Consider the following 14858-nt stretch of genomic DNA (forward strand, 5'->3'; position numbering starts at 1 on the left):
TTTCAGGTTACAATTTAAAGAAAGCAAAAATTACATTCGGTTGTTTTATAGTACCTGCCCTGTTGCGTAATCCTTTTCCCAAATTGCTGGTCTGATTTCATGGGTCCAGCATTTGTTGGCGCTGGGTGCTGAGTGCTTGCTCGGAGCGCTGGAGAAAATACTGGCAGGACTGAAGATTGTTTTTCACCTCTCTTCTTACAACTATGTTCCTGCCCCAGTGCCAGCCTCTGAAGTGAATTCCCTTGATGCTTGTATGAAGACCAAAGACTCCTGAGGAGGAGAACATGGATCTTTGATTCTTTTGGCATTGATATCCTGAGTTCATAATGCCTCACCCCCAACCCAAAAACTCTATCCTTGGGGATCATTTGGGACTCTCACGGAGGAGCAGGATTACTGGTTTGATCCTCATTTTCTGCTGACTTAACTAATCTCTAATGGAGGGTGTCAGGGCTGACGGAGTGGAGGGTGTATTGATTGATACAGCATTTAAATTTTGAATCCCTTGACCAGAGAAGTTTAAAATAAAATCAGCAAACTTCAGCCCAGATTGCTGTCCATTTCACCTCTGCTGCAAGGTGCAGGCTCAGCTGTGCTGCATCCATTAGCTAAATAATTGGCCCTCAATTCTGGGATTTTATGTTACCAAAGGTAATTTATTCTGATTTCTGTAGCCCAGACTCTAAAGGGTGGATGCTGATTGAGCCTTTTACACTAATTATTGAAATCTTTAAACAGGTGGAGCCAAATGCCACGATCGGAGAGATCAAGGTTATGTTCCATAAGAACCGTAAGTACCCAGCTTGGCTGCTGGTTGATAATCGGCAAAGTGTTAAACCAGAGTCCCACTCCCACCAAGCTTCTTTTTCTTTCCTGTTTTTACTCCTGGTGCTGTTTTGTTTTAGATAACCTGACAGAAGCTGTTGTCCTTCGAGTCCCTTTTATCCTGGTACCCTGTTTAACTGTCCATTACACTCTCTCACCTGCAGCTGCTGCCCAAGCTTGCATTTTCTAATGGGCTTCGGATTCAAATTTGAGCCCTTGACACTGGTCAGTGGTTTCAGACACTGGGAAAATGGCAATACAGGTCTGAAACACCGCAGTAGCTGCAATGTAGTTAATTTTTGTCCCCCTCCCGTCTCACTGAATGATAGTTCTATTTCAGCACAGTCACAAGCAGCCTAAACATTAAGTGCAGTCCAGCTCTTCCATCGCCATTTGCATTACCGAGTTCATTGGTGATTGTTTCCTGGCTTTAACCAGTTGTCAGCCAAGTTAAGTGGTACCATTTGAGAAGGTGGCCACATCTCTGGCCATCACAGGGAGAAAAAAAATAGGGGATATTTGTGTGGAGTTCTGCATAGGCATGTTCCAATGAGACAGGGGAGTCACGAGAGGATACAGGAACCGTGGTGTACGAAGGCTATAATAAATCTAGTCAAAAGATCTGTTAGAGATCTGGAAGAGTGTAAGGCTAATAGGAAGGAGCTTAAGAAGGAGATTGGGAGAGCCAGGAGGGGGCATGAGAAGGCCTTGGCGGGCAGGATCAAGGAAAACCCCAAGGCATTCTACAAGTATGTGAAGAGCAAGAGGATAAGATGAGAAAGAATAGGGCCTATCAAGTGTAGCAGTGGGAAAGTGTGTATGGATCTGGAAGAAATAGCGGAGGTACTTAATGAATACTTTACGTCAGTATTCACTACGGAAAAAGATCTGGGGGATTGTAGTGGGGACTTGCAGCAGGCTGAAAAGCTTGAGCATGTAGATATTAAGAAAGAGGAGGTGCTGAAACTTCTGGAAAGCATCAAGTTGGATAAGTCACCGGGACCAGATGAGATGTACCCCAGGCTGCTGTGGGAGGCGAGGGAAGAGATTGCGGAGCCTCTGACGATGATCTTTGCATCGTCGATGGAGACGGGAGAGGTTCTGGAATATTGGAGGGTTGCAGATGTTGTTCCCTTATTCAAGAAGGGGAGTAGGGATGGTCCAGGGAATTATAGACTGGTGAGTCTTACCTCAGTGGTTGGTAAGCTGATGGAGAAGATCCTGAGAGGCAGGATTTATGAACATTTGGAGAGTTATAATATGATTAGGAATAGTCAGCATGGCTTTGTCAAGGGCAGGTCCTGCCTTACAAGCCTGATTGAATTTTTTGAGGATGTGACTAAACACATCGATGAAGGGAGAGCAGTAGATGTAGTGTATATGGATTTCAGCAAGGCGTTTGATAAGGTACCCCATGCAAGGCTTATTGAGAAAGTAAGGAGGCATGGGATCCAAGGGGACATTGCAATGTGGATCCAGAACTGGCTGGCCCACAGAAGGCAAAGAGTGGTTGTTGAAGGGTCGTATTCTGCGTGGAGGTTGGTGACCAGCGGTGTACCTCAGGGATCTGTACTGGGACCCTTGTTCTTTGTGATTTTTATAAACGACCTGGATGAGGAAGTGGAGGGGTGGGTTAGTAAGTTTGCAGATGACACAAAGGTTGGGGGTGTTGTGGATAGTTTGGAGGGCTGTCAGAGGTTACAGAGGGACAGAGATAGGATGCAAAGTTGGGCTGAGAAGTGGCAGATGCAGTTCAACCCAGATAAGTGTGAAGTGGTTCATTTTGGTAGGTCAAATATGATGGCAGAGTATAGTATTAATGGTAGGACTCTTGGCAGTGTGGAGGATCAGAGGGATCTTGGGGCCCGAGTCCATAGGACGCTCAAAGCGGCTTCGCAGGTTGACTCTGTGGTTAAGAAGGCATATGGTATATTGTCCTTCATCAATCGGGGAATTGAATTTAGGAGCCGAGAGGTATTGTTGCAGCTATATAGGTCCCTGGTCAGATCCCACTTGGAGTACTGTGCTCAGTTCTGGTCGTCTCACTACAGGAAGGATGTGGAAGCCATAGAAAGGGTGCAGAGGAGATTTACAAGGATGCTGCCTGGAATGCGGAGCATGCCTTATGAAAGCAGGTTGAGGGAACTCGGCCTTTTCTCCTTGGAACGACGGAGGATGAGGGGGGACCTGATAAGATGATGAGAGGTGTTGGTAGGGTAGATAGAGGCTTTTCCCTAGGGCTGAGACGGTGGCCACAAGAGGACATAGGTTTAACGTGCTGGGGAGTAGGTATAGAGGAGATGTCAGGGGTAAGTTTTTTTTTCTCAGAGAGTGGTGGGTGCGTGGAATGGGCTGCCGGCAATGGTGGTGGAGGCGGATACGATAGGGTCTTTTAACAGACTGTTGGATAGGTACATGGAGCTGAGGCTATGGGTAAGCCTAGTAATTTCTAGGGTAGGGACATGTTCGGCACAGCTTTGTGGGCTGAAAGGCCTGAATTGTGCTGTAGTTTTTCGGTGTTCTAAAATCTTGGGAGCAAGAATCTTGGCCGTTCAGTGAAGAGTCTGAGAGCAGCAACGGCATGGCCTGTCCACAACTGAGATCAGCTCGTCGCCTCTGAGCAGGAATCAGATTTTTAAGTTTCTGCCGTTGCATTCCACAAGGAGGCAGCTGTAATATTTTTATATATTAACTTGTGATGGTGTTGCCACTAGTCTGTCAGTAAGTTGACAGTGAACACACAGCGATCAAAAGAACCATGTCAAAGGCTGATTATAATCATCAGTAAAGTGATAGAAGTTAACTGACGTATGTAGGAAGCCAGAGTCTCCTAAGAACTACCTTTTTAAATGTGAGCTAAGTGTGATCACTCCAGCTTCATGTTGAGACACACTTTTCTACCATTGTTCTCTAATATGTTAATCAATGACTATTAACAACAGCTGATCATTACTTAATGTTTTACAATTGGGTGTTGCTGGAGATACTTTTTCCTCTTGTTCACCTCCTCCCCCCCCCACCCCCTCCAGTCCCTCAGAATCTTAGGCTTGCTGGGGTCTCTGTTACCCTCTGGTCCAACTGTGGACTTCCAGCAATGGAGCTGAATAGTGATCAAGAGTGAGAATCCTGGCTGATCTCTTTTTTATAGACTGCAGAGGTGTTCATTTTAGCAATCCCCGAGGCTCGGTAGCTGAGATTAGTTGGCTCGGTGACAGGTATTCATAATCATAACAACTTAATAGTCAAAGCCATTGTTGCTGTAAGGCGTGTAGCTTGATAGTTCTAGCTAAAAGATTCAAGTTTGTTATACACCCATCCTTGGGAAATCCTTTCCATTTCAGGATCTGAATAATAGTTGTTGCTATGACAGCAAAGACACTAAACACCCAACTTACTCCAGGCATTATGTTGTGTTTCTGCCCACAATGAAGGAATGCTTACAATTCCCAACCAATGACTTTGGGACTGATGGTAGAATGAAATGGTGATCATGCTTAAGCCAACAGTAGTGACTGTCTGATTTTAATGGGGCTGTTTTAAGTAGTAGTGATTGCAATGATTATACAGTATCTTAAATTGTCTCTTTTTACTGGTAAGATGCAAACTCATAGTCTGATGTGGAAATGTGTATTAATGAGATAATTTTACCCTTCTGTTTCAGATACCCAGTGGTACCCTGCCAGGCAATCCCTCAGATTAGACCCAAGTAAGTTATAAACCAACTTCTCATCCAGAGAGCACAGTATACTGCTTGGTGCCTGCCCCAGTACTCTGGTATCAGGGGTGTCATTGCACCTGGCATTACCATCTGCACATTCCCAAGCCTTGCTATGTCCAAGCTTCCTAGTGACCTAAACAAAATCGCCCCGGTGAATCACGAAGTATGAATGTGTCCCTATCGCCTTGTGGTGACCTGCTGGTACTGTGATACTGTGCCTGACCTCATGGGGGTGACTTCTTGGAAAGGGTGCAGCACAGATTCGCCAGAATGAAACTGAGGAAATTATGGAGCAGGTTACTTAAGGTCTTGTATTCCCTTAATCACTCATTAAATCTACTGAAACTAAACTGAAGTGGGGGTATAGAGGACAAAATTGGATCCATGCCTGTTAGAAATGATGTCAGGAAACACTGCAAACATAGTGGTGGAATCTGAGATACTCCTTCCCCCCACGCACCACCACCCTGCCCCCCCGCTCCCCCCCAAAAGCTTCTGAAACTAGGGTGTCAGTGTCAGATTAATTTGTTTTTTGGTTGGGTAAAATGTTAAGTAACATCGAACAAATGTGAATATGTGAAGTTTAGTTGGAACCAGTCGTATGCATGCATGTGTGGCATTTTTTTGCACCGTGTTTCTGTATATGATCCAGAGGGTTTGGCCTTTGAAGCTCCGTAAAGGTCCCTGAACTAATATTGGTGCCACAGTGTCAGCTATTGAAGTTATGACTAGACAGCCCTGAACTCGAGATTGAAACTACAACATAACCTGTTGCTTAAACCAAGATCATATATCTAGTAAAACAGACTGAGTGTTGGATAGCTACATCATGCAAATTCTATGTGTAAATGTATTCTTTAGGCATGATTGATGGAGTAATTATTCAGACATTGGCAGGAATTGTGTCACTGTATGCAGCTGGCATTTATTGCTTTCATTAGGTGATAGATTAACCCATTAATTTTAAATATTATGTTCCTTGTTTACAAACATACTGTCCTTCTACATTCCTTTTGTCAAGTAGCCTCCAGCTGAGAGGATGGTCATCTTGTAGTCTACAAGAGTTCCCCTTTAGAAGTAGTTACAAGGCAGTTGAGGGTTTTGCTCAACTCTTCGAGAGCTCCAGCCAGCATTCCTCCTACAACCCCCAGGGCCAAATTTAGTCAAAGCATGAGTTATGGGAAATTAGCAGGGCAAGGAATCCATTTTCCAACGTTGCCACAGTGTGTGACAAAGTACTGAATTGTCTGGTGTAAAGTAATTCTAAGCTTAGCTTCATTTTATTAATCTGCTGGATCCAAATTTCCTTTTAAAGATGATTTGCTTTAAACATTAAATTTTTCAAGTCTCGATAATAGTCATATAGATTAAAACAGTAGGAGAATGGGGTAGATCCAGTCATAGCTTGAAGCCACCCGCTTGTAAGGGTGGAGAAGGTTGATCAATAGCCTCGGCCCTGACCTTTGTTATTGTTAAGTCCGCAACTGAGAGGAAGCAGTTTGGGATATCTCTCTTGCTTGATATTGCAGAAGGGAAGTCACTGAGGGACGAAGAAATATTGCAGAATCTCCCCGTTGGTACCACAGCCACCCTTTACTTCAAAGACCTCGGTGCTCAAATTGGGTGGGTCACGGTAAGTTCTTAATAACATCAATGCTTTAATCACAAATGTTGCCAAGTCAGTATAACTCTGTGAACCTAGTAGCTAATGCACCACCAGAAAGGGCAGATGGGATCTTTTGTTTATCAGCTCATCCAAATGATGGCACTTCCAACATTGCAATACTCCAATGCAGTATTCCATTGTTTTACCTTGTACTACCTCAATACACTGTTGTAATGAATTGATTTGTATTTGTACGTAAGCCAAGTTTTTCACTGTACCTCAGTACATGTGACAATAATAAACCAATTTACCAGTTTTTCCTTCAGTCTTGGCCTGAAGTGCCAGCCTGGATTTATGTGCCCTGCTCCAGAGTGAAACAATCACAAGTTTTCTTTCTCAGAGACAACTATGCCATGGCTGATGCCACACAGGTTTACCATAACCTCTCATAATTATTGTATACAACAATTTACTTATCAATTTTGTACACAGCCCAGAGAGAATTGATGATGGTTGAGGCAAGAATCTTCCACAGAACATTGAAGCTCCTGCCCTGCTTTGAATAGATATGTGGGATCTTTAACATCCACCTAATATCTGATGTGGAGGGCATTGCCGTTAGGATTGCACAGTGGCGCAGCTAGCAGAGCTGCTACCTCACAGCATCAGCGATCCAGGTTGAATCCTGACCTCTGGTGCTGTCTGTGTGGAATTTGCTCATTTTCCCTGTGACCCCTTGGTTTTCCTGTGGGTGCTCCATTTCCTCCCATATCCCAAAGATGTCCGAGTTGATTACTTGGCTGCTGTAAATTGCCCCTAGTTTGTAGGTGAGTGGTAGAATCTGGAGGAGTTGTTGGGAATGTGAGGAGAGTGGGTTATAGGGAAAATGGGCCGAACAGTCTCCTGTTTCGTTTGGAAATCTTAATTGTTGAAACTTTTGAGTGAACATTTTTCGTGTGCAAAATGTTTGATGGTTTGACTATTGATTTTAATTGGTTCCATCTTATGAATCAAAATGTTTTCTTTTACTCACAACTATGTTAATTTACTGCAGCCCAAGACAAAATGTAAATGCAGTCATACTGAATTCTGGAAAATATCTGGGTGCCCATCACATCTCCCAATCAGAAAGGCCTGCAGTATCTCAGTGCCACAGTACAAACTGCTGACCAGATGCTGGTGGAACTGTGAAAGTTGACTGCTGTGCTGCAGCAGGCGAATGTAATTGTAAATGTGAAAGACTTAGTGTAGTTAGGGAAGATGATGGCTCATTAAATAAATTTAGATTGTTTTTTGAAAAATAGTTGACCAGTTTCTATAAATGGGTTGGTGGAAGGAGATTCACCAGCATTTATTAAAAAGGGAATCTGATGTATATGTCAGAAGTGAAATGTTTTCCAGACCAAAGAGATAGGTTTAGGGAGCAGGATTAATTGGCCTATTAGAGGTTTTGTCAGAGGGTTTGATCTGGTTAGTACAAGATGGCAACTCCAAAGGACCAACCTGAATTGGAGAGTTGCCCATCCTGATCAAAGCCCACATAAACAGACATTGTAATTCTTGCCAGTCTCCTGCTGGAGTTTCTGTCCATTCCATTCCTGGAGCGGGAATTGAATGCGCAGCTTTTTGTGGGATGAGTTCTTTCACTGAGCCAAGCTAGCATAGTGGGGTGATCTCTCGCTCTTTCAGCTTCTTCAAAGAGGCTCAGTGAATTAAAAGATTTTAACCATAAAGGAAACTTGGCAAAAGAAACATGGTTCTGGAAACCTGTCAAAGACGGAAAGTGATTTGATCTGCTTTGTTATTTCTTTCTAGGTGTTTCTCACTGAGTACGCTGGGCCTCTGTTAATTTACCTGCTCTTCTATTTCCGCCTGCCGTTTATTTATGGTCCTAAATATGCTTTCACTTCGAGTCCACATTCAGTTGTGCAGTAAGTTAAAAGTTGTCAAATTATTGGGACTAACCTTTTATTATTCTTCTAGACCTAAATAATTAAAATTCCACAGAGACTGTAGTAGCTGTAGAAGGTTCACTACCACCTACATGAAGGCAACTGGGGATAGGCAGTAGAATGGCATTATTCTCAAGGTCAGCCCAAACAATCAACAACTCAGCTGTTTTCCCTGTCCTTTATCATTAGGGATCTGTTTTATACTGGTGTATGTTTTTACTTTTTTTATAATGCTCCTGAGTTCTTGCAGCATTACCATTCTACAGTTGCTGGCTTGCTCCTTGTACAGTCCTAGACAAGGGAGAGTGGGCAGGTTGTGGTCTTGTATTCTAACTGTGGTTACTGGCTAGCAGTAGAGATCAGCTGTTTGAGGAAAGACTGGAAGAACTCCTGGCTCCCCCACCAATTCTCCATCTGCCTGAAGAAGTAGATTGGTAATTGGGCTGTCCCCAGGTTACAACCCGACTTATGGACACTTGTATGTACAAGCGAGCCCCATAATGTTATTAAATTTTAAAGTCCAATATACATACATAGGTTCATTCCTACAAATGACAGAAGTAGTTTGTCTCTCCACTTTTAGTAGTTGTTCTTTCTTATTAGTCTTATGTGTTTTTGATACCATTCATAACAATACTGAGAAGGTATGGTTACCGTTGCAAGTGATTTTTGTGTATTTTCTGATTTATGGACAAAATCGACAAGAACATCTATAAAAGTGGAACCTGTTCTTTACCCGGGTATGATCGGTGATTTTTAATCCAGAAGGTGGCATCAGTAACAGTATCAAGGTCCTTCAATATTCTGCCTAACATTGTCTGTGACGTGTACTTTGCTGGCAAGGCCAGTATCTACTGCTCATCTTAGATGCGCTTGAGAAATAACTGGTCTTATTTCATAGGGGAGCTGAGAGCCATGTTGCTTTGGGACTGGCATCACATGCAGACTGGGCAACTTTCCTTCCCTAAAGGAACCAGTTAGTAGATGTACAACAGTGGTGCAGGTTTATGTTAAGTTTATTGTGGGGATCTATTGAATACAAAAGAAAACTCCATATTTTGGGGGAGTTAGAAAGGGAAGAAAAATGTACTAAATGAGATCTGATTATTTATCATGGCTTGGGAGTGGGGTAAGTTAGAGAAACAAGACAAACATGCTAAAAATTAGATAGGTTTCTTTTTGTTGTGGTAAAAGATTAGTTGGATTCTGTGACATTAGTGAGGGGAGTAGGGGGATAGAATGTGGGAGACACTGAAATGTTGAATGTTCTCTACTGATGGCTGCAATTATACATATTTTTTGCCTGTTGTTTTCAGTGAGAAACCCCAGCAGGGTACCAGCTATGTTAAGTAGTGCTCTGCCAAATTCCAGTGCTATGCGGTGGGCATCCATTGAGGTAAATGCTTCTCTTGCTCTCCTTCCCACAGCTTGGCCTGTATCTGCCACTCCTTCCACTACATTAAGAGGCTGCTGGAGACATTGTTTGTTCATCGCTTTTCCCATGGCACCATGCCGTTTCGAAACATCTTTAAGGTAAATCTGACCTGTACTATGTTTACTCTCTGATTGTTTGTGGTTTGTCCTTCGGTATCGAGCTTTTCACTTGCCTGGTAAGTAAGACCCCTGGCCAGGGGACATAGAACTTGGTGATGCAAGAGGCTGCAGATGCTGGAATCTGGAGCAACAAACAATCTGTTGGAGGGACTCAGTGAGTCAAGCAGCACCTGTGGGAGAGAAAGAAATTGTCGGCGTTTCGGGTCAAAACCCTGCGTCAGGACTCTAATTCAAGGTTTTGACCCAAAACTTCGTCAGTTCCTCTCCCCTCTCCACCTCCACAGATGCTGGTTGACCCGCTGAGTTCCTCCAGCAGTTTGTTGCACATAGAACTTAGTACCTAGAAACGGGAGTAAGCCCAACAGCCTCTCAATTCTGCTCCATCGTTAACGTGGGTCAAGGCGGATTTTTTTGTTTAATTCTTTACGCTCTTGAAACCTGTAGCCCACTCCCCCCCAAAAAAAACCTCTCAATCTTGAAAGTTCTAGCTGACCACCAGCATCCTCAACTGAGGTGGTGGAGGCCAGTGGCGGTGGTGTTCCAGATTCCCTTTGTGAAGGGATGGGATTAAAATGCTTTCTGATGCCCTTCCTAAATGGCTTGGCTCTGATGTTGAGGTTATTTCCCTTCATTCTGGTTTTCCTTTTCAGGGGAAATGGTTATGGTGTGTCATTGAGAGCTGATAACTTTAGACAGCATGGTTTACCCCATTCCAACCTTCTGTATTCAATCAAATATGAATGATCAAATCTTCAAGATTTTCGTTATTAATTTTGGAGATCAGGATGTTACTGGCGATGATGAAGGACTGGAGATATGTTCCAAATAGAACAGTGTGCGACTTGGAGGGGCACCTGCAGGCGGCGGTGTTTCCAATACACCTATTGCCTTGTCTTCCTTGGTGATGGAGGTGCTGTCAGAGTAACTGTAGTGCATTTTGTAGATGTGCTCACTGCAGCCACTGTGCGCTGGTGATGGAGGCAATGAGTGGTTGATGGGGTGCTGATCAAATCCTTGATAGCATCAAGCTTCTTCAGAGTTCTTGGAGGTGAACTCATCGAGGCACACCCTTGATTTGTGCCTTGTAGATGGTGGAAAGGCTTTGGAGTGGCAAGAGGGAAGTCACACACTGCAAGGTACCCAGTCTCTAACTTGCTGTGGTGGCCACATTTGTGTTTGTATGACTGATGCAGTTAAATTTCTGGTCAGTGATGGTGGGGGACATGGAGATGGTAATATCATTGAATGCCAAGGGTAGGTTGTTACACTGTCTCTCTTATTGGCCATTTCCCAGCACTTTTGTGGCGTGACTATTATTTGCCATCTTTCAGCCCATGCTTAACTATTGTATGGGTCTTGCTGCATGTGGACGTGGACTACTTCTTTTCATAAGGAATTATGAGTGAAATGTATATTATGTGATCATCAGTGAACATCATTCAAAGAGTGAAGATCATCATTCTTTGAGGATGTGACAAAGCACATGGATGAAGGTAGAGCAGTGGATGTGGCGTACATGGATTTTAGTAAGGTGTTTGATAAGTTTCCTCATGGAAGGCTTATTCAGAAAGTCAGGAGGCATGGGATCCAGGGAAACTTGGCTGTGTAGATTCAGAATTGGCTCACTGAAGACAGAGGGTAGTGGTAGATTGAGCGTATTCTGCCTGGAGGTCGGTGACCAGTGGTGTTCCGCAGGGATCTGTTCTGGGACCCCTGCTCTTTGTGATTTTTATAAATGACGTATGAGGATATGGAAGGGTGGGTTAGTAAGTTTGCTGATGATACAAAGGTTGGTGGTGTTGTGGATAGTGTAGAAGGTTGCTGTAGATTACAACAGGATATTGATAGAATGCAAAGCTGGGCTGAGAAGTGGCAGATGGAGTTCAACCCGGATAATTGTGAAGTGATACACTTTGGGAGATCGAATTTGAAGGCAGAATACAAGGTTAATTTCAGGACTCTTAGCAGTGTGGAGGAACAGAGGGATCTTGGGGTCCACGTCCATATATCCCTCAAGGTTGCCACGCAGGTCGATAGGGTTGTTAAGAAGGTGTATGGTACTGAGTTCCAGAGCTACGAGGTGATGTTGCAGCTCTATAGAACTCTGGTTAGACCACACTTGGAGTATTGTGTTCAGTTCTGGTCATCTCATTATAGGAAGAATGTGGAAGTTTTAGAGAGGGTGCAGAGGAGATTCACCAAGATGTTGCCTGGATCGGAGAGAACGTCTTATGAGGATACACTTTGGGAGAGAAGGAGGTTGAGAGGTGACTTGATAGAGGTGTACAAGATGATAAGAGGCATTGATTGAGTGGACAGTCGGAGATTTTTTTCTCAGGGCGACAATGGCTAACTCTGCACAGACAGCACTTGAGGTCAGGATCAAACCTGGGACACTGGAGCTGTGCAGTAGCAGCACTACCTGCTGTGACACTGTACCGTTCTGTAATATTATGAACCTCTGCAGCCGAGCTTTGGAGATGGTTGATAGCACTGCATGTTGAAGCTCTACATCAGCTTCTGTATAACAGACTGGTGAAAGACCAAGATGATTCGCAGAAACTATTTATAAAGTAAGGACTTTAATTTCCGAAGCTTTTTTAATACTGAATGGTACTGTTAAAATTTAATAGTCCATGCTACTAAATGGAGTTCAGGATTCCAGTAAGTTGCATGTGTTGTGCCATACAACTAGGATCCGATAGCAACTCTTGCATTGAAAACAATAGCAGCGATAGGCATTCTGCCTCTCATTCCTTTTTTTTGTAATGGATTGAAATGAACCGTGCCAGCAAGATGATGTTCACGAGCTAGTGAGTCCTCAAGTTGGAGCAAACAGTGCCAAGAACTGTGCTGTGTTATGGTCAGCACTGGATAAATCTATTCCCTTTACCATAGGCTGCATATTAGAGTATTAGAGCTATACAGTACGAAACAAGCCCTTTAGCCCAACTCGTCCATGCTAACCAAGTTGCCCAAGAGCAGTCCCGATCTTGTAACTAGCTCGTGGGAAAAGAGGCTTTCAGCTCTTTGAACTCCCCTGTCTTTACATTATCGCTGACCAAGAGTTTCATCTGTGCCCTTCAGTTCTGTAACTCTTAATCCCTAGCAAAACAAAATCTTCCCGATCAATGTTTTGAAGTTTCCAGTCTTGGTGGCTTTCATGGGAAAGAGTGATTCAGGTCTTTCCTCTGTGTGAAGACCTGCTTCCCTGCATCACTTCTGAACTACTTGCTCTAAATTTGTTACACCACTTGTTCTAGATCCTAACCAGGGGAAATATACCCCTTTTCTCCACTCCTTTCACCCTTCTCACCCTCTCAATGCTCTTTCCCATTCCGACTCCATTTCTGTACGGAATGATCTCTCTGGATGGCAGGCAGACACTGTATCTCAGTCATGCGACAACAATAAACCAATTACCCTGCCCTCTTTATTTTTCTTTCCTTCCCTTCCACATCCAGCAATCCACGCCCCCACTCGCCAACTCTTATCAAATCTTTTAATCTGCTTAAACACTTCAATTAGGTCACTCGCTCACCTGCTGAGCTGACGGGAATACGAGCTTCATTTACAGCCAACCCTCATAATTTAAACTAAAGTAGGAACAGCAACTGCTGGATGTGCTCGGTGGAAGCAGCAGCTGTGGAGAGAGAAACCGAGTCAACATTTCAGGTCAACAGAACTGCCCATTTTTATCTTGCATTTCCAGTAGTATTTTGTTTACAACTTTCTTGAGCTCGAGGGAACATTACCTGCAATTGCAGAGACTAAGTTTTGGGGCAAACAGTGACATTAATGAAACAGCTTGTTTCAGGTATCCTTCAGCAAAATAAATGTGTCCTGCATTTCTCTGGAAATGGAAGGTCAAGACAGGTTCAAATATGTTGCTCTGCACTGAATTTGATCTGACCCCCTTTAGTACATCCTCCAGATGATATCATATTACTTGCAAAATATGTGCCGTGATGCAGATGGCCAGTTAGAATGACACAAGCCCTCAATCTGCTCCTCAGGCAGGTCAATTTTAAATCAAATTATTCTGGGAGCTGGATATGTGTTTTACAAAATATTTGTAACATTAGGCAGCTCTAGCTGTTTTAAATGTATTTCAATCAGGTTCGTGCAAGTATATGTCCTCCAGTACTCAACCCAATTTGCCTGTGTTAGTTTGGACAGGCTGTTCAACTATGATTGCTCTCCCCCTAGGGTTCTCGTACACAAACCTTCCAGAAAAACATGACAGCTATAAGCAGAGACACTCTGTGACTGTCTTGTTTCGTTTCCAGCTTCTCCTGCATTGACTAATGCTCAATTTGAATTTGATTAAATCTACCACCTCTACCTGCTTTCCACCCTTTTTCAGCTCCTCAGCTATTGCCAGCTTGGCAGTTCATTGCCAGAAGCTTAAACAAATGAGCCACGAAAATACTGTGAACAGCAGGAGCAGGTCAGAAGCCACTCCTGGGATCCCTAAAGCCCCTCCACCATCAAGGCGCTGGAGTATTTCTCACTTGAATGGTACAATTGCAACACTAAGGAAGCTTCTTGGGATCTAGGAATAGTGCATGCTTCATGATTGACCTTGGTAGTCACTCCCTCCACCACTGTTGTGCCGTGGCTTCTGATTTCTCTGTATACTAGATACACAACAGAGGTTATTTCAATAATACTTTACCATGTAGAAGAACAAAGGCAACAAGTACATGGGAGCATTATCACTACTATGCTCCTATCCAGATCTGGGCATACACTATCATTCCATTGGGTCAATACCAATGGAATGATAGTGTATGCCAATACAATTACTGAGTATCGTAGTGGGAGCACCTTCACCGTAGTGTTTCGAGCAGTTCAAATAAAGCATCTACCACCAACGTCTTGTGGAAATGAGGAATGAGCAATAAATACACTTGCCAAGACTCTGCCACATTCCAAGAATGGTCGCAAGTGAATGTGCTGGTGGAGGGATGAAGTTGTTTTACTGGTTAATCAAGCCAGCAATTACTGTTTGCCGATGTGCCATTAGTTTGTGTCCTAGTAAACCAACACACAATCTGGAGCCTTGCCTTGTACGCCGTACGTCTTGTCGCCGTATGTCTTGTACGCCTTCTTGTAGGCGTACGGATTCTTGTACGCCTGATGGGTTTGTCAGACACATGCTGAATTTCAATCAGATTTGTCCATATGTTATCCAGAGCAT

At 43.6% G+C, this 14858-nt stretch overlaps 1 protein-coding gene across 1 annotated transcript in view; it reads left to right on the forward strand.

Moving 5' to 3' along the window:
• Positions 1-14858, forward strand: part of LOC127584930 (very-long-chain enoyl-CoA reductase) — a 63134-nt gene that overhangs the window by 24769 nt on the left and 23507 nt on the right. The window contains exons 3-7 of the mRNA XM_052041950.1: positions 739-790; positions 4487-4531; positions 6073-6176; positions 7965-8080; positions 9529-9634. Coding sequence (XP_051897910.1) covers positions 739-790; positions 4487-4531; positions 6073-6176; positions 7965-8080; positions 9529-9634 — 423 coding nt within the window. The remainder of the gene's footprint in view (positions 1-738; positions 791-4486; positions 4532-6072; positions 6177-7964; positions 8081-9528; positions 9635-14858) is intronic.

This window comes from Pristis pectinata, chromosome 31 (assembly GCF_009764475.1).
Source record: "Pristis pectinata isolate sPriPec2 chromosome 31, sPriPec2.1.pri, whole genome shotgun sequence".
Lineage (NCBI taxonomy): Eukaryota > Metazoa > Chordata > Chondrichthyes > Rhinopristiformes > Pristidae > Pristis > Pristis pectinata.